Source organism: Schistocerca nitens, chromosome 2 (genome assembly GCF_023898315.1).
Source record: "Schistocerca nitens isolate TAMUIC-IGC-003100 chromosome 2, iqSchNite1.1, whole genome shotgun sequence".
Classification (NCBI taxonomy): Eukaryota; Metazoa; Arthropoda; class Insecta; order Orthoptera; family Acrididae; genus Schistocerca; species Schistocerca nitens.
In genome coordinates, this window is record NC_064615.1 from 825,095,087 (window position 1) to 825,116,968 (window position 21,882).

General features: G+C 38.1%; 1 protein-coding gene and 1 long non-coding RNA gene across 5 annotated transcripts in view; one reads left to right on the forward strand and one right to left on the reverse strand.

Moving 5' to 3' along the window:
* The window catches only part of LOC126237089 (uncharacterized), a 47,538-nt gene extending 30,343 nt beyond the window's left edge, over window positions 1-17,195 (forward strand). For all 4 annotated transcript variants that reach the window (XR_007545029.1, XR_007545032.1, XR_007545031.1 and 1 more), the window contains one exon: window positions 17,061-17,195. This is a non-coding gene — a long non-coding RNA (uncharacterized LOC126237089). The remainder of the gene's footprint in view (window positions 1-17,060) is intronic.
* Window positions 1-21,882, reverse strand: part of LOC126237088 (protein split ends-like) — a 373,733-nt gene that overhangs the window by 8,737 nt on the left and 343,114 nt on the right. Inside the window, exons 18-19 of the mRNA XM_049946892.1 lie at window positions 17,019-17,219; window positions 2,605-2,763 (exon numbers count right to left, since the gene is read on the reverse strand). Coding sequence (XP_049802849.1) covers window positions 2,605-2,763; window positions 17,019-17,219 — 360 coding nt within the window. The remainder of the gene's footprint in view (window positions 1-2,604; window positions 2,764-17,018; window positions 17,220-21,882) is intronic.

Below are 21,882 nucleotides of genomic sequence, written 5' to 3' on the forward strand. Positions count from 1 at the left end.
TCACAACCCACACCATCTGAGTCATCCCTCCACCACCAGCTATTCTGTGCTGAGCAGGTAGGAGTTATCTTTACAACAGATTCTCCACTCCCTAAAGTTTCCCAGCCTCAACCTACAAAAACCTACTGTTCCCACACCCGCAAGCCAACAGTTGTCACCCCGGCCTATAACCTCCTGTCAATTCATGTCTCCACACCCCCCTGCACTACTCTCTGCCAATATTCCCACCAATCTTTTTTCTCTCTCTGCTACCCCCCCCCCCTCCCCACAGCCTCCTGACAATGCATCTGGCTACCTTCTGGTTCCTGCATGCTCCACTAGACAGTGCTCTTCTCTTCTGTCATGTGTACTCTTCTATCCCTCCCCCTTCTCTGCCTCACTCCACATTGCTACTTTCATTCAATGCAACAGTTGCAGTCTGGGCAGAGCAGTGGGGTATGCCTGCTTGTGTGAATGTATGTATTTTCTTTCTTTTCTGAAGAAGTCTTTGACTGAAAACTCAATGTGTAACAGGCTTTTTGTTGTGCATGTCTGCAACAACTCATGTCATCTTTACAGTGAGCAGTGATCTATGCTTTTCATAATTGTTTATGTTCCATCAGCAAGTTATTTAATATATGACCCTTAGGTCTGCTGCCAAATCATCTTTTGTGTATTCCACGATATTTCTTCCAAGGAACTGCTTGACGTAATCAGGGGGTTGCTGATAGTTATTGCTAGCAAGGAGCAACTGCTGCTGTCTGCATTGCAATAATCCGTACGGAAGCTTCATGTGAATGTCGCAAGTGCATGGTTCAGTTATTTGCAAACAGATGATGGTAGCATTTCAAAGCCCCTACAGTGACCCTAGCTGTGGCCTTCTGAGCATGGGCCACATAACCAGTGTCACCACTAAGGGTCACTGTGGCTGGGAGGCAAACCAACATTGTTGCTTGAATGTAACCTTCACTATGTAGCAGCGTACCTGTCATCAGAATTGCTTGCTTATCTCTATATCTAATGGTTGCAAGTGCAGGTTTCCAAATTGTACTTAACTGGCATTCTGAATTCCTATTAATTAATCTTTTTATTGTGTGAATATGTATTGCCTCTTTACCTCACAGTCCCAAAAAGACAAAACTGAATAAACAATTTCTGTCTTTTCACATATCATGTAGTGTCATGTACTAGAGCAGTGCTCTTGAGATTTATCTGGCTGGTCCAGACGTGGTCTTTCTGGGATTGTGTGATAAAGGAGGCAATATGTATTGGCACAGTGGACACCTTAATAAATAGGGACTCAGGATTCCAACCAAGTACAGCCGGGAGCCCCGCACTCGCTGCCATTAAATACAGTGAAAAACATGTATATCTGACAACAGGTAGACTGATACATAGTGCAGGTTCTATCTCGCTAAATTTTGCTCGGGTCCTGGCCACATTGAAACTATCGACAGCATCGGTTACCAGCTGTGTGCATGGAAGACTATACAGCTCAGTTCCTGGTAGGAGGCCCTGAACATTCTACTATCATTAGTCTGCAAGCACCGAGCGAGGTGGCGCAGTGGTTAGCACACTGGACTCGCATTCGGGAGGATGACGGTTCACTCCCGTCTCCGGCCATCCTGATTTAGGTTTTCCGTGATTTCCCTAAATCGCTTCAGGCAAATGCCGGGATGGTTCCTTTGAAAGGGCACGGCCGATTTCCTTCCCCATCCTTCCCTCACCCGAGCTTGCGCTCCGTCTCTAATGACCTCGTTGTCGACGGGACGTTAAACACTAATCTCCTCCTCCCTCTAGTCTGCAAGCAACTCAATCACACAAGAGTGCAACTTTCAAAGGTAGTTTCCATATAGATCATCCCAATGCAGACACCAGCAGCTGCTACTTGCCAGTAGTAACAAACAGCCACCTCCTGATGATGTCAGGCAGTTGACTTGAGGAAATATTGTGGGGATAACAAAACATAATCTGATGTCAGACACAAGAGCCATGTATTAAGTAGTCAATTAGTTCTAGGGAAAGTCACCAAATTTTCATTTTAATATATTTACTATTAAAAAACTGACTTTAGTTTGGTTAAATGATTTGAAGTATTTTGGTTCTGTTACCCTATCACTTAATTGTTAAATATGGTTACCTATACCTATACATCCAGTGTTTCAGAATAGCTCAATACATAAATTTAGGGAAGTTATTAGCAAGTAATCATTTCTGAATCTATCAAGTATCTCCGTATTCACTAGTGCAGATTCCACTTCATCTTCAATCCACACTGTTCCTGAATAAAAACCTTATTTTTTGAGGTGTCTTCTCACTTTTATTCTTAATTCTTGTTTATGAGTCAAAAATTCTGCTGTTACCAATTCTGCTTTAATTTAATTTCAACATAGATTATTACTTAGATTTCTCTATTGTAGGATAATAAGAGTTTATAGACAACAAAATATGTGAAGAAGTTACATGTATTGCGTAATCAGAACATTGAGGTAATAGGACCTAACACACTACAGAACTAACAATTCGAGAATGTGTGTAAACCCCAAGCATTCTCCAGTGCTGGTTTCAAATAAATTTTACTTCTACACAACACTAAATCATCCTCAAACAGATGTAATAATATACCTGCTGAGAGCCAGGGGCTGCGATGTTCACAATTCCAGCAGCTTGTTTCTGTTGTAAATATGTGATAAAACCTGTCTGTAGGTTATTTGATTGCTGCAACACATCCATATGATCCCGGCCACAAGGTAGAGCCAAGAGCATGCAGTGTTCATGATCAATCTGAAAAAATAAAGACAAAATATGTTTAAGAACTGTGCTAATTCTGATCTAATTATGAAATAAACATGTTGGAGCTACTAAAAAGCTGACTATTATGAATACATACGATTATGATAGAAGTACATGTACAGCCATGCAAAACAGGTGCCAATAGCCATGAACTGCGACTTTTTACCAAAAATTGAATCAATATTTATTTGGCATCTGCTGGAGCTTAAATTGAGAAGAGTGCGAAAGAGAGATCTAGAAATATAGTTGCCCTCATGTTCAAAGGTAAACATATAAACAAATTTCATTTATGGCAAAATGCTGCAAAGAATAGCTTTTACTTTTCGAACTGAAAATTTATATCCTGTTGTCACTCTGATTCATGTTGTCCTCAAGGTCACCGTGGTACAAATATACTTTTAGTAACCACCAGTTTTCTAGAATGTGCACTGAACACACAATTTTACTGTAACCATGGAACATTTATTGGGGGAAAAAAATTACCTATTGTAAATCAATTCCAGGTCATCTCATGTTGCAGCAATATATGTACATGGAAAACAATATAGATGCTAAGTTATTTGCCGGCCGGAGTGGCCGTGCAGTTCTAGGCGCTAGTCTGGAGCCGAGCGACCGCTACGGTCGCAGGTTCGAATCCTGCCTCGGGCATGGATGTGTGTGATGTCCTTAGGTTAGTTAGGTTTCATTAGTTCTAAGTTCTAGGCGACTGATGACCTCAGAAGTTAAGTCGCATAGTGCTCAGAGTCATTTGCTAAGTTATTTACACTCTGCGCACAGTTTCAATTAATTTTTGAGGAGAGTAGCCACATCTACAGCAGCAGATAAAGAAAATAAATATATAACTGTGGCTATTAGAGAGTCCTCCTGTGCATCTAAATTTCTCAGTTCTTTGAAAAAGCAATGCACTAATCCACAGTTCCTAGATTACCATCACTGATATAAAAACATACATAGGAGAGCACTTCTCTCATCATGATGAGATCAATGATAAAAAATATTTATAGCAAAAAATGAAATCAAAGAAGTGTTGGGATGCCATAAAACAAAAAGCTGGAAAAGGCAGGCACAATTTTAATTACATACATATCAAAGACAGGGGTAGGATAAATGAAAACCCTCAAGAATTGGTAAAGTTTGTGAAAGAGTATTTCTCTGGTACTGCTGAGAGGTTGCAGCAAAATTTTCCTAAATGCATGTAGCACTCACAATGACCTTCACAGCAAGCACAACGATGTTTCCCACAACAGAGCCTGAAGTCAGAAAAACAATACAGGAATTAAAAAATATGAAGGGTCAGCAGGTTTAGATGGAGTTCCACTGTAAGTTCAGAAATTTTTCAGAGTTCTAAAATCACACATGAGTTGTGCCCTTACTAAAGAAAAGTAACTGAGTTCACAAAAGTGGTACTTGAAGCTCATAATAGGGAAGACTGTGTTTCGGGCATATCCTTAGACTTGTCCGAGGTCCTTTAGCACTGTTGCCCATAAAATACTACTAAACATGGGGTTTAAGAGGAACAAGTGGTTCCAGTCTTAACTGGAAAGCAGGTTGAAAAATGTAGAGAGACAGTCCACACACCTGCTGCTGATACCTTTTTAGTAAAACAACTGTCAAACAAAAACAAAAACACAAACACAGGTGTTCTCCAGAGTAGTATATTGGATATATCAAGGGCTTCCGAGATAGTATTAGACATGGAAAAAAGGTTCTCTTCACTGATTACAGCAACATCTAATCACTGGTTAAACCCAGAGCTCCAATGAGAGATTAAAACTGAAACCCACAAGGATGTTCATTGTTAGACAGGATGTAATAAAATGTTATTGAACATAAAGAAAAAAAAACAGTATACACTTTAGGAATAAGAGGGAAAACAACTCTGTCACATTAGGTATAGATGATAAATCTATAGATTGTGTATCAAGCACAAAGTTATTAGGGACGAATACTGATTATCAGTTAACACAGAATGAGCATACAGAGACACTGGTAAAAATAATGTCATCAGCATGTTATGCTCTTGAGGGATTTATGTGGGTACCTATAAGGTTTACTAATTCAGGTGCCAGTTGAATGAGCAAAAGATATATTAGTTCATATTATGCCACATTAATGTAATCTGAGAAAGCAGTGGGGTGAAAAAAAACAGTGTACCTTCAGATTTTTTACAACACCTCTCTTGTTTTAATGCTTGTAACATACAACTATGTAAGTAACAATAAAAATTTGTCTAGCTCATGAAAGAAAAGTACGTCATTTCTACGAGCTTCACGTACACCTGTTTCCCTCTATGTGGTCCATGAACTATTGGAGCAAATCTTGGGAATAATCCTCAAAACACATCATCATCGGCATTGCTGTACTATGATAGAGAAGAGGTAATTATCATTAACAGGAAGAGATCTTTCAAGACTAATCATTTCGAATTCATGTTGCAGAAGATAAAAAGTAGTACCTATCGTTATGTCCTGCCATGGTGTTTGTATAAAAGAAAAAACTTTACCAACTGACAGGTGTTTCTGAGTGCCTTACTATCATCATACCTTCTCTCTTGCCAAAGTAATTGTATGTTTATACAAGTTTTACCATCCATTTGCAATAGACAACATCTTACAATATTATACCATTCCTATGTTAACTCAATTCTTATCCACAGGATTATTATTCTCTAGGGAGCAAAGGCACAAAACGTGAGAGTTTTTAAGTTGGAAAAAAAAGAAGGAATAATAACTAGAAGTAGTAGTTGGTTGGTTTCTTTTTAAAGAGCTATTTAGAAAACTGAGCATCTTACTACACCATGTGAGTACATCTATCAATGTGTGGTGCATATGAGGGATAACACTGCTAAGTATTTCACTAATAGTTCTATACATAATCATGGAACAAGAGCCTGTATGAACTTACATTTACCCAGGAAAAACAACAAAAAAGCTCAAAACATTATTTTCTACCAAGGAATAAAATTGTATAATAAATTGCCCAAGGAAGTGCAAGATATTACTAAAATATATCTGTTCGAACATGCAGCTAAAACATTCTTCACAATTAATGCAAACCACACAATTAAAGATTAAGGACTCAAAAAGTCCTAGGTAATAATCCAAGGAGTTAACTACAATGCCTGGTCGCATTTCAATACATGACTAAGGTTTACTGCTTTTGAAAGAAATTCATATGTCAGTATCTGAAGGGCAGTGCATGATAGTAATGTACTGCTGTGTAGGAGGAATCATGTACGGGGCCCCAAGTCTCAATCTCAAGTCTACTACTGTTCCTCATATATATCAACGAACTTTCATCTAATATACAAGAAGCAGAATTAGTTCTTTTTGGAGATTACCTTAATATTGTAATCAATCCAAGCTTACACGTGAAAACAGAAATAACAGTAAAGAATGTTCTTAAAAGGCTCATTGACTGTTTTTCTGCGAACAGTCTCAACCTCAATTTTAAAAAGATGCAACATATTTAGGGGTACCACACCTTCGATAAGTCTAACACATGATGAGGAAATAATACGTAGGATGGAAACTTCAAAATTCTTAGGAATCCATATTGATGAGAATTTAAACTGGAAGAAACACGTTTCGGAACTCCTAAAACAACTTAGTTCAGCCACTTTTGTATTTAGAATTATTGCAAATCTTGGGGAGGGACAAATCAGCAAGCTGACATATTTTACATATTTTCATTCAATAATGTTCTGGGGTAACTCATCTTTAAGAAAAGAAGTTTTCAATGCTCAAAAACCTGGTGTATGAGTAATATGTGGTCCACACCCATTATCTTGTGGACAACTGTTTAAGGAGTTGGTATTCGGACCATTTCTTCGTAATTCCCTTGTGATGTTTGTTTTAAATAATCCACTGCTGTTCAAAAGGAACAATGATGTACATAATTACAATACCAGAATGAAAAATAACATTCATTACTCCACATTAAGGTAGTCTTCAGCAACAAAAGGAGTGCACAATGCTGCAACAAAAATTTTTGATACCTTACTCAGTGATACAAAATATCTGACATAATAAAGTAAAATTTGAAAACAAACAGCTAGTTTCTCCTCGACAGCTCCTTCTAATCCGCAGAAGAATTTCCATTACTGTAAAATGTGAAAGGCAGTGGGTAGGAATTAAATATATTTTGTTGTTGCATTGTGTAGCTGAAATCATCCCGAATAGTTACTGCTTGTCATGTCTTTCATACAACGCCCAGTGTCAACAGAAAGTGTTGGTTTGTTTCTCATTACAACCAAAATTATTTTTAAATTGGAATTTTACGTGCCCATTCGACAGAGTGCTCCCAAATTAGTCTAGTCCAATATTCATTTTATTGGTATGTATTAACAGGAACAGTAAAACATGAAGAGTAAGCAGCATCCACGGCAACGTAGTAGTGCTGCATGCTTGTTGGTAACAGTCAGCACTGGCCAGGGCAGTGGTGTCGCTGCTAGAGTACTGGTTATACTTCGCGCTTAACTGTCCCTGTCACTATGTATCGATAAAACAAATATTGCACTAGACTAATCTGGGACTGCTCTATCAAATGGGCATGTAAAATTTCATTTTAAAAATCATTTTGTTTGTACAGGGACAGAAACTGTCTCTTTCCGTCGACACTCGGTATCATATGAAAGACGTGACGAGCACTATTTGTTAAGGCTGACTTCAACTATCCAATGCAAAACCAAAATTGCAAATATCTGCTGAAACACGATAGAAAATGCACCTGACGACTCTTGGGAGACATACCCATAACATAACTAATTTTATAAATGCTCAGCAAGTAACCACATTTAAAAATTTGTGATGTGCATGTAAAATGAGTCGTTCGCCATTACAATTTATTGTGCAAGTGATCCACGTAACCTGAAATTAACTAAGTAACTAACATGACCTAGAAGTCATCAGCGGAAATCCTTAGTGCAAGCGGTGATGAAGAGAAAAAACTATGTTTTTGTATCATTAGTTTCAGAAGATACTTGTATAACAGGGACCAACCAAATGAGGCGGTGCATCTGTTAACCCTTTCACGAGCTATGGAGGTTATACTTCCAACTAAATGTATCTCTTTACAGCATTTAAAGGAATATGTGTTACCACTTCTATATGCTCCTGGTATCTAGTGGCAGTCTGCTGCACCAGCTGTAGTTTCTGTTTGTTATGAAATATAGCATTCAGGACTGTTGGAAGCATATATCCCATCAAATAAAGGTGGTTTAATAGTTTTTTGGAAATATGGTTGCCACCAAACTAGTTCCTGGAAGGGACTTGAGAAGTAAACTTACCACAAAATTAATCTGTCATTTGTGGTACTTGGGAAGCATATTTACCACCAACTTAAGAGGATCCCAAACCTTTTAGGAATATGTCTTATCACCTCTGTCTACACCTGACATCTTGTAGTAGTACATTGCACCAGGTGCATGAAGACTGCTACAATCAGTTTCTGTTTGTCATGGGATCACTACTGTTGTCTGAACACATTGCTTTGCTTGTACAATATACATTATTGTGATCTGTATCGACTCATACTTTTAATGCATGAGAAAGTTTATGCGACTGTTTCCACATTGTGGTACGTAAACTTTAATATCGAATTTTTAAACAAAAAACTTAAAATAAAAACAGAAAACACTGTTAATTATTTTTTTACATATAATGGCAACACATAACAGCTCACGAAAGGGAAGAGGGAAATCCATTTACCAACCATAGCTTTAATACCTCAAAAAGATGTCTTGGTGATATATGTACCACCATAGTTTTTGGTCTTAAATCACAAAAATAAAATTCTCAAAAATAGTCAGTTGATCACAATTCTAATAGGATAGCAAAATCATTATCTTCGGTAAGACAAAAATGCGCCCGTGAACGGTTATGGTATTCACCTGATAAAGGGATCACTCTGGCCAGCTATATTGATTTTGGTTTGCTGTGGTTTTCTCATGTTACTTCAGGCAAATGCTGGGTTGGTTCATTCATTAGGCCCACAGCCAACCACATGTCCTACCTTTACAGTGCATACTTCGGTATTCTGTGTGTATCTCAATTCTGAGCTATAGGTTTCTCTTTTATTACCATCACAACTTTTATGTTGTTGTGAGATGATTCTCGGATGAATTTCTTTCTTGTCACTTAGATTATTCTTTGCCATCTGACAAATGAAATACATCTCTCATCATGTGTGGTGGAGAAACCACATAGTTAAAATAAGACCCTGTCAGTTCTATTTCCTCTTCCCTGAATTCTGAGTACTGCATTTACCTGACTGTATGACTAAGTTTTTCCAGAATTCGTCATATGAAAAATACAGGGACATCAAAACTACTGCTGCCGAGGTCGGCATTTTTGTGTTGTTTAGTAGAGTATTTAACGGTAGTCTTACATTTATAGGAGTCGTCCTAAATTTAGAGATAAAGATTTGGCTACTGAGGTAAGTGCAGATTTGTTTTGAAGAATTCAGAAGAGCAAGGCTTGGCAAATGATACTCTTGTACCAACAGGATCAAGATTTCCCAATACACTGAAGTACTTGATACAGTATAGATGTTGCTTGAAAAATCACGACACTGACTCATGCAGCACTTGTGCAAGAAATATACCAGAAATCATGAACTTGCCACTACAACATTCTATTTCTCTTAATAAAATTTGACAATTTCATGAAACACAGGAGAAAATAGCATAAAATTCTATTATCTTACAAATTTTTGTTGTACCTGAACAGGTGTAAGATGGCTATTTTTTGATGATGTTAATGGATGTGTTAACATTTGTAAAAGAAAATGATATGTTTGAAGAACAGTGGTCAGAGAAACGTTTTAGTCAACAGTATCTGTTTCTGTGATGGCAGCACTACGAAATTATAGAATCTTTGACAGTCAGTAGTGGATAACTGTGGCGTGTAGTGGATAACTGTGGCGTGCAGCAGGTGAGGTTTCATTGAGTGTACAGTGTAATGCATGGAAGCGCTTTTAGAACTATGTGAGTTGCAGATCTATTACAATGAGGAGTGATGACTCAGAACAATGGTTGGATAGCGATAAGGTAAAAAGTTTATTTTCATTTTTGTAGACTTGTATTGTTGGTCCACTTCACCGTCGCCTCATCACAGTCCAGTTTTGGATAATTATTCTACTGTTTGACCTTCTGAGTTAATTTCCTGTACCATGGAAATTATTAGATTAAATGAACTTTCATATTAGAGTCTATTGTTTTCTTTGATAAGTTCCTTCCTAACTGATATTTCGGAACTTAAATGTTGAGTCATATGTTTCATTGGCATTCTGTATCAAGATTATGAACCCAACTTACCTGAACCAACTGTATTTAGTTTTTAGCAGTACTTTTTTCAGCTGTTGTGGAGTCTTGCTGTGTTGCTGTTTCTGTCGGTACTTTATTGTGCAGGTGAGTTTCATAATACGTGACTTTCGTTTTCTTTGTAGAATGTAGGTTCTGTCAGTTTATTTTACAAGGGCCCTATTTCAGAGCAGAAATTTTCTGTGTGTTTCAGGTTACATTCTTATACAGGCCAACATTACAGTTAGTTGTTGTTTTTTTTTTTTTTTTAAGATAGTTAAGTTTTTGCATACAGTTCGCATTGACAAGTTCACTGAGAGTGAAATTATTGGTTTGCTTATTTATTTGCTCATGAATGAGATTGGTTTTCAAACACACAGGATTCTTTTCAGTTTCATGTGAGTGATGTGGCTTTGAGCTCAGTGACACATTTAGTTTGTCAGTGCACACTCCCGCGATTGTATTTACAATAACATACACACCATTAAAGGCTACTCACACATGGCTGCAATAAACATTCCCATACATGTATGGATACTGTCAGTGCTGTTTTTCTGGGGGAACGCTGGGGGAAGTGTACCCCTAAACTTTTTCGTCGACAAAGTAATTTTTTTTTACGATGTTGAGAACTTGGAAGAGTGCCAAAGATTTATTTCACGGCTGTAAATTTTTTATTTCATTTTTTTGTGTTTGTAATTGCAATATGAACAATACCAGTGCAGTTTTTGGTGGGAAAAGCGATGTCATTGACTGTTTCAAGCATTTCGAAGCAGCAACAACCATTCTCGACAACTGAATCGCTGGCAGTCAGTTCGACAAGCATGTAGTGCCCTTGCCCGCTAACAGTGTGCGACGGTAGTGCTAAACGGATATACATGCACTCAAACGCCGAGCTACCGATAGATGTCTCTACGGTCCCGCTACCATGATGGTGTTGATGACGTTATGGCTAAAAGCAGACAGGTGGTATCCCATGCTTCAGTTATAAGTAATTTTTGCTGCATTATATCCAATGTCGGAGTACCCTCAAACTTTTTTTTAGAAAAAAAGCACTGGCATCCTAAAATGGGAATGCTGTCCTACAAAAAACATTAGTTGATTCAGAATTATTTGGTTATGAGGGACTGAAATGATTTACTAAGTGAGTTGCAAATGAGAAATTCATCAGCTGTTCACATATTAGAATACAGGGTAAAAACATTACCAGCTTTTAATCAGCTTAAGTACACGATGATGACATCCAGTTGAAACAAGAAGGAAAATTAATCCTGAATGAAATGTCTAACAAAGGAAATACATCATATTACACTGACTGTAACTGTTATCATGAGAATAAATTACAGCAGCAAGACCTGTCAAGGTCAAGTACCAACAGACGTCACTGTAGTCAGATTCACGAACAACGGCAGTTCGCACAGGTCACGGAACTGACAGGTATTGCATTGTTGCTGGTTCCAAGTGACAGTTATGGTACATGCTTAATGTAAGCATGTATCCTGCAAATAATGTCTCTCACTTGCTTGTTTAGAATTTTGTTGCTTACTACCACCGGCAGCCATGACAACTCTCAACAAATGGAATAAAAGTTCATTAAATAACTCACTACGATCATATTTAATGCTCACATTGGGTACGACATTCACAGCAGAGCGCTAGAACACTACTGAAAGCTCATTGGCTGTTGGAGAATACCTGACTTAGGGGCGCAAAACAAGCCTAAACTTGACCGCCATCATTTGCGACTCCAACAATAGATCGCAGAATGATCGTTAGTTTGAGAATGGGTATGAATTGTAAATGCCATTTTGATTTACGAATTAGTTGGTGTTGTGCATATCACCTGCACATTAGCAAGTATTTCAGTCAGTTTTTCCCAGTTGATCAAGCTCAGCACTATGGCAGGGTTCGAAGGGGAACAGAGACACCAGTTTTGCTGACAGCTAGGATGGTTGTTGTGAGGGGAAGTAATGAGTGAGCAGCAAGTTTTGTATGTTACCAAGAAGATTGTACTGACTATAAAATTGGACAAATAGTCACCAATAGTATTCATTTCTGCAGGAGACAGAAAAAATCTAGATAGGGGTCTCTGGCATACTTACATGTTTCCTGCTGCAATGCTGTCAATGCTTGCCTTGCTGTATGATCGGAAGAAAAGGGGCTGTGTCAGCTGGTTGTACACAGAAAATGAGGGAGCAGTGGGCAGGTGATATGTTCGGAAGCAAGAGACATTAACATCCTCACATCAGAACAGGAACGAAATGCAATATACACTCAGAAAAACAGCTATGTTCTCAGGTCCCACCGTAACAATAATCTCAGAAATAGCAACATATTTGGAAGAAACAGCCAAATATTTGTGAGAATGAAGATATAAATTTCACAGCTGTGATACTAGGACGACGACTTGAAATATTGATACTACAGACTACAGTGTTTAAGCAAAAAAGGGAGAAAAGAAAACAGTTGAAAAAATTAATGTAAGCCATTTCTTTTTGTTTATTTTATTTCTCCTTGTATTATCAAAATGTAGACAATCAATAAGTGATATAAGTTTAGAATAAGTATAATGTTAACTTTTTGGTAGATACTTTATGTCAATAAAATAGTCTGTAATTTTGATCAGTCAGAATATGTTAAAAATAATTTTTTCTCGAGGAGCCTCTTAAGGGGCTCCGGAACGCCCTATACTTGCAATGTTAAAATAACGCTTATAAATTACATCTTTCCTCACAAAGTATTTGAGGTAGGAAGTTGAACTTTTTACAGATTATTTATTGGAATATGGGCTACAACTTAACACAGGGATTTTACAAAATTTTAGTTCAGTTATTAAAGATGATTTTTTTTTCAATTGTAATGAAAATTCACAACATTTTTTTGCAATTTTTTATTTATATATTCAAAAATATACAGTTTTTTGGAAAAAGGCTGTGTTAAATTATGTATAAGGTACTGTGTAACGTTTACTGAAAGTTTGAAACAAATATGTTTGGAAGATCCTTAGAAAACATGTAATTAGTATGAGAAAATAAAAGTTTTGGGAATCGAGCGACAAAGATTGGATTAACTTTTTAGTGCATTCCAGGTCCATAGGATGGATTATCTTCATCCTCTGCAAACTCCTCCTCCAGCTTCCTCTTGTTCCTCCTCCTGTTTACTCTTGCTTGTATTTCTAGACTCTTTACAGCCCTGTCTGCAGCCCTAAGGCATTCCTTGTCTAAAGCAAGCATCGCTCATACCATGTTAGAACCTATCTTCATTCCCATATTTCTAAATACCTTGCACCTTACAATGTTGCCATCATTGAAAGTCGCAACAGCATCATACACACCAAAGTGAAGTGTTTCTATTCCAACAAATACAGTCTTGGGGATTCTCGACCATATAACACTATTTACACTTTCATTGGGGTTTTGAGTTTTTCCGTGAATACACTTTTTCAACAGTTCAGGTGCTGTTAAGTCTCTGAAAATAGGTTTTATCACCTCCATTATTGCATGAGGCAGACTATGCTTATGAGTGTACACTTCAGCAGTTAGCAATCCTTTGTTATATTTACACCAACTGTCTTCTTCTTTGGGACACAAGCTATGTTGGGGATTTTCATCGGTTGAAGAAGTATGAAAAAAAAGAGCCCAAACAGCCTTCTTCATTTCGTCGACACTTTGTGTATTTTGCCTAATAGCCATTCCATAATAGTTCTGTATTTTGTCAATTACACTGTCAGTTAACCTTCCCTTCCCATCCAACCCTTTACCATCACTGAGTTTTTGTTTTTTGTACGAAGCTTTCAGTCGCCGAAGTCTTGTTCCCATTCGCTTCTGTACGTGTCCAATACACTCAAATTTCTGCACTACAACATCATCACCATAGGGCTTCAGTCCTTGAACATGTTTGAAACTTTTAGAATCACCAACGTAATTAACATATCGCACTTTATCACACGCCTCAGAACGCTGGAATATACTGGCAACACCAGCCACTTCCATTCCTCCACTACTGCCACTATAGTTAGCTTTGCAATTATTTTCATGTGTACCTTTTATATTTTTGTGGACATCTACAATACTTTGATATTACTGCTACATCTAAAACTTTCCCTGTATACATACTGGTGGCAGATACTACACCATGAAGAGATGTGTGTCCCCGTTTATGCCAGGTACCATCGAACGCTGCAGTCAAATCTCTGTTACCATTATTTTCTATTACTGCCTCTTCCACAGCGTTCTTCATAGATTCTATACAGACATCTTCTACTCTAGACCCTATTAATTTATTATAGGTCGTAAACTTGGTTGGGGGATTTGGAAGATTCATGATGCCACAGAAAATTGCACCTGCAGTAGCACCCTTACCAACTAAACGCAAGGAATAAACAAATCTAATGTTGTGTTCGTAGATTTTGCTACCATTTTCTTCAGTTGCAGTTACTGCAACACTGTTCCAAAAGGTGGTCATGTATGAACACTTATCACATTTCAGTTGTATTTCACTAGCAAGTCCTACGTGCTTTATTATGGAGAGTTCCAGACCAACTTCACTACAATGAATACATCTTACACAGTTTGAAAAAATTCCTTTGAGAACCGACATATCAAATATTTCATTCACATCCGATTCGCCCATAAAACATTCATAGTTTTCACTCATTGAACCAAGCTTCTTCTGTGAAGTATTTTCTTTCCCACTTTGACTGCTATGGGCAGGTGTCCTTGAGAGGTTAGGTTCACTCACTTGGTTATCGTCTTTATTGTTTACAGTAATAACACATACCTTTGGCTTTCCAACATTCTCCTTTTTTTAAAAGCCTTCAGAGGATTTCTAATAACTTTACTTTTACTCATTATTATACTTCAACAAAACAGAGACTCAAGAAACAGAATTAATTACAAATATTTTCGAGATAACAACAGAGTAAATAAACATGAAACAATCGACAATCACACCAGCGATATATATTGAACCATCACAGGTTAGCCACAACACATACTTTATCTCACATCACTAAAATGTACCTGATGAACACGGACGTTAATAATAACACCATTTGACAGCAGTTTAACAGCGCCACAGTGGGTCACGCCCATGTAGAACACATTTCAAAAAAAATTTAAAAATAGTTGTAGTCTTCGGAATTGAATAAATTATATATCTATTAAAAGGTAATAGTCTGCAGATTCAGAAAACACAAAAAAGTAAAAATTGAACTTTTCATGATTTTGAGCCTTTCCGGAGCCCCTTAAAAAAAGGGAGGGGGGGGGGGGGGTTGTCTTACATTTAAAGTCATTTTATATATGTGTAAGTACAGTACTTTGTTTATGAAGTTTATTCGTACTAACATGTTAGAAATATGAAATTTCAGACAAAAGGATTTCAAAAATTATACATAGAATGTAATATAAAAGATATGTCTGCATACACTAATGTAAATGGGACTCATTATCTTAGAGGGAGGTAACAGAAAATGGTTCAGTCATCAAAATGGACAACTAGAAGGTACATTACCTCAAGACCACACAAACATATTGAAAGACACCCCAACATGGTGATAGCTGTCAATTCACTACGCATACAGAGCACTGTCATAATTACAATTATGTCCAGTAACACAAATACCTTTTCAGTGCTAAATGACCATCTTAATTGCTTTGATAGAATTTCTTTCAGCACTTGGAGGAAAACACACACATTAAAAACTGAAATACAAAATATTTATGTTCCACAATAATATTTATTATATATTTCATTGTAAATTGGCTTTCTAGACTAAAACTGATCAGATTAATTCACAGAATATCAGTGAGAGATTACAGCTTTATTTCCAAAGACATGTGACCATTTTACAACTATATATCTATACAGAAAACACAAGCATATTTGAGCCACATAAAGAAAATATGAACAAATAAACCTCACTGTACTCGCACATTATTTAAGTACAATGTAATACAAGGTTTATTTGTTCATATCTTCTTTGTGTATTTCAATATGCTTACGTTTTTTGTATAGATATATAGTTGTGAAATTGTCAACATCTTCGAAAATAGCAGCTTTTGTACATCTGTAAGCTGCCGTTGATGTAGTGTGAGCTAATCTGTCTAGTCTTTAAGTGTCTGATTACCATCAGTAACACCAAAAGCTGCTTCACAATGAATGCATAATAGGAAGACTACAGACATCACTTACGCACCAAAACGCTGAGTTATTCTACTGCAATCCATCGGTTTTCTGCTCTGGTTTCTTTACCTTTGTATGTGATCTGACCAAATATGTATGCTAGCCTAGTTTTAAGCAGATGCTTTAAAACTCAAAGTATCTATGTCTGATGACCTGTTTTCATTTGATTCTCAGAAGAAAAATACATGTTGCTGACAAATTTTCTTCTTCAGCTAACAGATGGGAAAGCTTCATTTTTTGTTCAAGAAGATAAATACCTATGAGCAATGTAAATGCAGACTAAACAGATGATCGGTTTTATTAGGCCAGTGAATTTACTTAGCACTGTAAATCTTTCAAATTCTGTACAATTTCAAATAGTAAAATTCCTTCTCTTTTTCCCTTCCCCGCTACAGTATCCAAAGCATAGACGGAAAGCTCGAGATCCTTCTCTAAAAGAATAAGTTTCACAATATAGAAGTATTACCAGAAACAAGTAACAAGGGCTGAATGATGCCTCCAATCTTCGTCTTGAATAAGAACTGTCACGACAAAATTAGGGAGACTAGAGCATGAGCAGTGACATGCATGTACAAGGATAAATTAACTGTTCATGAGAGACTGCAGTTGTGCTTCTCTGAAGCAGGTTAGCACAGTCTCTTGCTTGTTGCTTCTTTTTAAATTCTATTACTCTATAGAAATGTAATAGTAGTTAATTAACTTCATAGAGTCTGTATGACAATTATGCATGGGGGCAACAGTATTATGTGAATTAAGAAAGGCATACCTGCATTTTTCTGGCTACACCCTCCACTTGCGTCTGTTCCAGTCGCATACGCTGAGCTATCCTGAGAGGTGGTGTGCTGCCATCTGAATTGCATGGAAGGGAGTCTCGTGCAACATGTGGATTTCCGAACACAAAGTGCATCTGGACTGCTGCTTGGTCGTTTTTCAGAGCAAGAAGCCCTTGCCACATTACAGGGTAGCGCTGTAAAATAAATTTTAAATTATGTGTGGGCTATTAAAAAGAGCATTACATATTATAAACATTATTCCACAGGTTTGTACAGCAGCTGCGCGTTAAAGTATTTACCATGTAATGGTGAGTGTGCTGTAAAGATACAGTCAGTTTCCTCCATGTGTCTGCTGTTCTTATCAACGTAGCAAGAAATAAATAAATAAATTTACAATATACTTGTTTCTACATAAATGAAACCACCTCCACATACGATTATGATAATATTTGTAGTAGAAGGCTTTTATACAGAACTCATCTACACAAATTATTGCAAATTATCACATAATCAACAAAGTTAAGACCCCTTTAATGTTCAAGCATGAAACACACATTTTTGTAGCACAATAGTCACAATAAGTTCAAGTGCACTCAGGGGAACGAAAGACCAAGTCTCTGCAAATGAAAATGTTTTAAATTTGAAAGGGAAAAAAAAGTAATCTCTTGAATATTGCAGGAATGAAGAAATTTTTAAAGATATGCATTCCAACCGATACAGTATGGAGGAGTAAATATACTGTATATAACATTTACCACTGAATTCTCTCCTGCACTTGACTATTGGTGCAAAACTGGTTTTTCTGAATCAAAATAATTACTTTACAACATCATAAGTGAGTAGGAAAACAATTCATTATTTTATTCAAAAACATTTTATAACAAAAATGAGATACAGAATATATATACCCATTTTTCTTCATATGATATAACACAAATTATTATAGTCTTCTGTCACGACTTTACTACTTCTTGACTTTCCATGTATTAAAATCTCCTGCAATGTAACAATCAACACTGCACTGTTGAAAAGAGTACATTTGTCTTTAGTCATCTGCTTCTCATTGAACTTGTAAAGCCGAGCTGAATTTTCAAGTGGACAAGGATGATCTAACAAGAGCAGTGCTTGGGAAATGGGAACTACACATTGATCTTTTGATGATTGCCATTTGAAAGCATTAGCAGGACCATGAGGTGTCATAAAGGAAACGATTATATATTGCAGCTCATGAGAGACACTGTCCCACCGGTCCCAAGCCTGGGGCCTCACCTTGCAAGTGGTGAGGAAGGAGGAGGGGGAGGAGTAACAACCTCGTTAAAAAACCTGGGTCCATCTGGCTCCAGATGGTAGTACCCTGTAACCTGTAAGGGCCCCTCGCCAGGGTAACAGGTGAAGACAGACAATGGTTAGAAAGCAGAAGAGGATTTTACAAGTCCCAACGGTGGAAAAGTGGAAGAACTGTCTTCGTATCTTACTTCCCATAGCGTCTGTACTCCAGAAGGGCAGCTGCAAACGGCCTAAACATATTCTGGCAGCAGCTCTAAAATGCCTTTGGGAGTGGCGACCCCATCGTAATAATAGCCTATATGAAATGGTACTTCAAAACCAGCCGCGGAAAAAGTTAGGACGTTCTCTGCAGGCGACGCGCAGTTCTTGGGGTGCTGGGGGGAACTGTGAGAAGTGGGCAACTAGGCACAAACACAATGAAGATGGGTATCATTAATCTGATGACCCTTACTAGGAAGGCAGATGAGTTGATAGACATCATGGAAAAGGAGAACATAGACCTGATGGGACTTAGTGAAGTTAGGTGGAAGGGAAAAGGAAGGAGGAAAATGGGGAAAGGCTACAAACGCTACTGGAGTGGTGGACAAGAAGCCAAAAATGGAGTAGGTATCATAATAAAACCAAACCTAGAGCAATATGTGGAAGCAGTAGAATACACAAGTGATAGGGTGATGAGGATTCTGCTGAGGGCAAGGAATATAGTGAAGGACTTCATCCAAGTATATGCACCACAAACAGAAAATAAAGAAGAGAACATAGAGAATTTTCTAGAGGTATTAGAGACTATAATTACAGATGTGGAAGCAACAGTAATGGGTGACCTAAATGTGCAGTTATACAAAGAAAGTCGAGGGAAGGAGGAGATAATTGGCCCCTATGGATATGGGAGGAAAAATGAGGAAGAAGAGAAACTGGTTGATTTCTGTGAAAGAAACGGGCTGACTGTGGGTAACACATGGTTCCATAAAAAGAATAGCCAAAAGATAACGAGATATGGATGGGGTGATAGATGGATGAAGATGGTCATCCATTATTATCTGATGGAAAATAAAAATCGGAGACATTTGACGGATGTAACTGCACTCTCAGGAGAGGCTTTTGATGGAGACCATCGAGTAGTGGTGGCAAAGACGAGATTCGATGAATTGAAAGACATGCAGGAAGAAAGGGGAAAAAAAATAAAAGTGTGGAAACTAAAGGTTGGCATGGTACAAGAAAAGTTTAAGGAGTCACTTAAGCATAAAATCCGTAACACCGAGTATGGCAATGTGGAAGAGGAATGGGGTAAGTTCAAAGATGCGTTTGTAAAAGCTCTGCTGAGAAGACCTGTGGCCGAGTGTCCAGAAGGGACAAGGAAAAGGAGACACCAAGGTGGAATGAGAGGGTGTAGGAGGCAGTAAAAGAAAAGAAGAAAGCCTGGCCAAGGAAAAGGAGACACCAAGGTGGAATGAGAGGGTGTAGGAGGCAGTAAAAGAAAAGAAGAAAGCCTGGCATGAATGGAACAGAGACCAAACAGCTGAAAGTAAAAGGAAATACCAGGACCGTAAAAATGAGTGTAACAAAATGGTAGCAGAGGAAAAGCTGGGAGAAATTCACTCAAGTGTTGGAAAAAGATGTTACTAGTGGTAAGCGGATGATATATGGAATTACAAAGAGTATGAGGAAGGAAAAAACACACACAAAGCTACTGAAAGGGGAAAGCGGAGAGCTATTAATGCAACCAGAGGTGATAAGGAAAAGATGGAAAGAGTACTTTGATAAATTACTAAATATTAAGAACGGCAATGGAACGGGAATAGAAGTACGGCAGGGGTCTGGAAGAAGACGAGGATATAACGATGTTAGAAGTGGAACTAGCTCTGAGAAAAATGAAAACAGGAAAGGCACCTGGGATAGATGAAATTACTGTGGAGATGATAAAGGCAGCTGGACCAGTTGGGCTACAGTGGCTATATAGACTAATAAGATGCATTTGGACCCAACAATGTGTACCTCCCAACAATGTGTACCTCAAGAATGGGGAAACGGAATAATAATCCCAGTTTTCAAGCAGGGGGATAGGAAAGTATGTTACAACTATCGAGGGATCACACTCATATCCCAAGTAGCAAAAATAATGGAGAGGATACTGGAAAGAAGAGAGAGAGAGAGAAAAAGTGGAAGGGCAGTTAGAAGAGGAGCAGTATGGCTTTCGCCATGGTAGATCAACAGTGGACACAATCTTTAGTATGAGACAGTTGATGGAAAGACATTGGGAGTATGGGAAAGATCTGGTGATGACATTTCTCGACCTCGTGAAAGCATATGACAGTGATCCCAGACACTCCGGGATGATGATGGCATTGAAACAGAGGATGACACGCGTAAAGCTGAAATACTAAACACCTTTTTCCAAAGCTGTTTCACAGAGGAAGACCGCACTGCAGTTCCTTCTCTAAATCCTCGCACAAACGAAAAAATGGCTGACATCGAAATAAGTGTCCAAGGAATAGAAAAGCAACTGGAATCACTCAACAGAGGAAAGTCCACTGGACCTGACGGCATACCAATTCGATTCTACACAGAGTACGCGAAAGAGCTTGCCCCCCTTCTAACAGCTGTGTACCGCAAGTCTCTAGAGGAACGGAGGGTTCCAAATGATTGGAAAAGAGCACAGGTAGTCCCAGTCTTCAAGAAGGGTCGTCGAGCTGATGCGTAAAACTATAGACCTATATCTCTGACGTCGATCTGTTGTAGAATTTTAGAACATGTTTTTTGCTCGAGTATCATGTCGTTTTTGGAAACCCAGAATCTACTATGTAGGAATCAACATGGATTCCGGAAACAGCGATCGTGTGAGACCCAACTCGCTTTATATGTTCATGAGACCCAGAAAATATTACATACCGGCTGCCAGGTAGATGCTATTTTTCTTGACTTCCGGAAGGCGTTCGATACAGTTCCGCACTGTCGCCTGATAAACAAAGTAGGAGCCTATGGAATATCAGGCCAGCTGTGTGGCTGGATTGAAGAGTTTTTAGCAAACGGAACACAGCATGTTGTTATCAATGGAGAGACGTCTACAGACGTTAAAGTAACCTCTGGCGTGCCACAGGGGAGTGTTATGGGACCATTGCTTTTCACAATATATATAAATGACCTAGTAGATAGTGTCGGAAGTTCCATGTGGCTTTTCGCGGATGATGCTGTAGTATACAGAGAAGTTGCAGCATTAGAAAATTGTAGCGAAATGCAGGAAGATCTGCAGCGGATAGGCACTTGGTGCAGGGAGTGGCAACTGTCCCTTAACATAGACAAATGTAATGTATTGCGAATACATAGAAAGAAGGATCCTTTATTGTATGATTATATGATAGCGGAACAAACACTGGTAGCAGATACTTCTGTAAAATATCTGGGAGTATGCGTGCGGAACGATTTGAAGTGGAATGATCATATAAAATTAATTGTTGGAAAGGCGGGTACCAGGTTGAGATTCATTGGGAGAGTCCTTAGAAAATGTAGTCCATCAACAAAGGAGGTGGCTTACAAAACACTCGTTCAACCTATACTTGAATATTGCTCATCAGT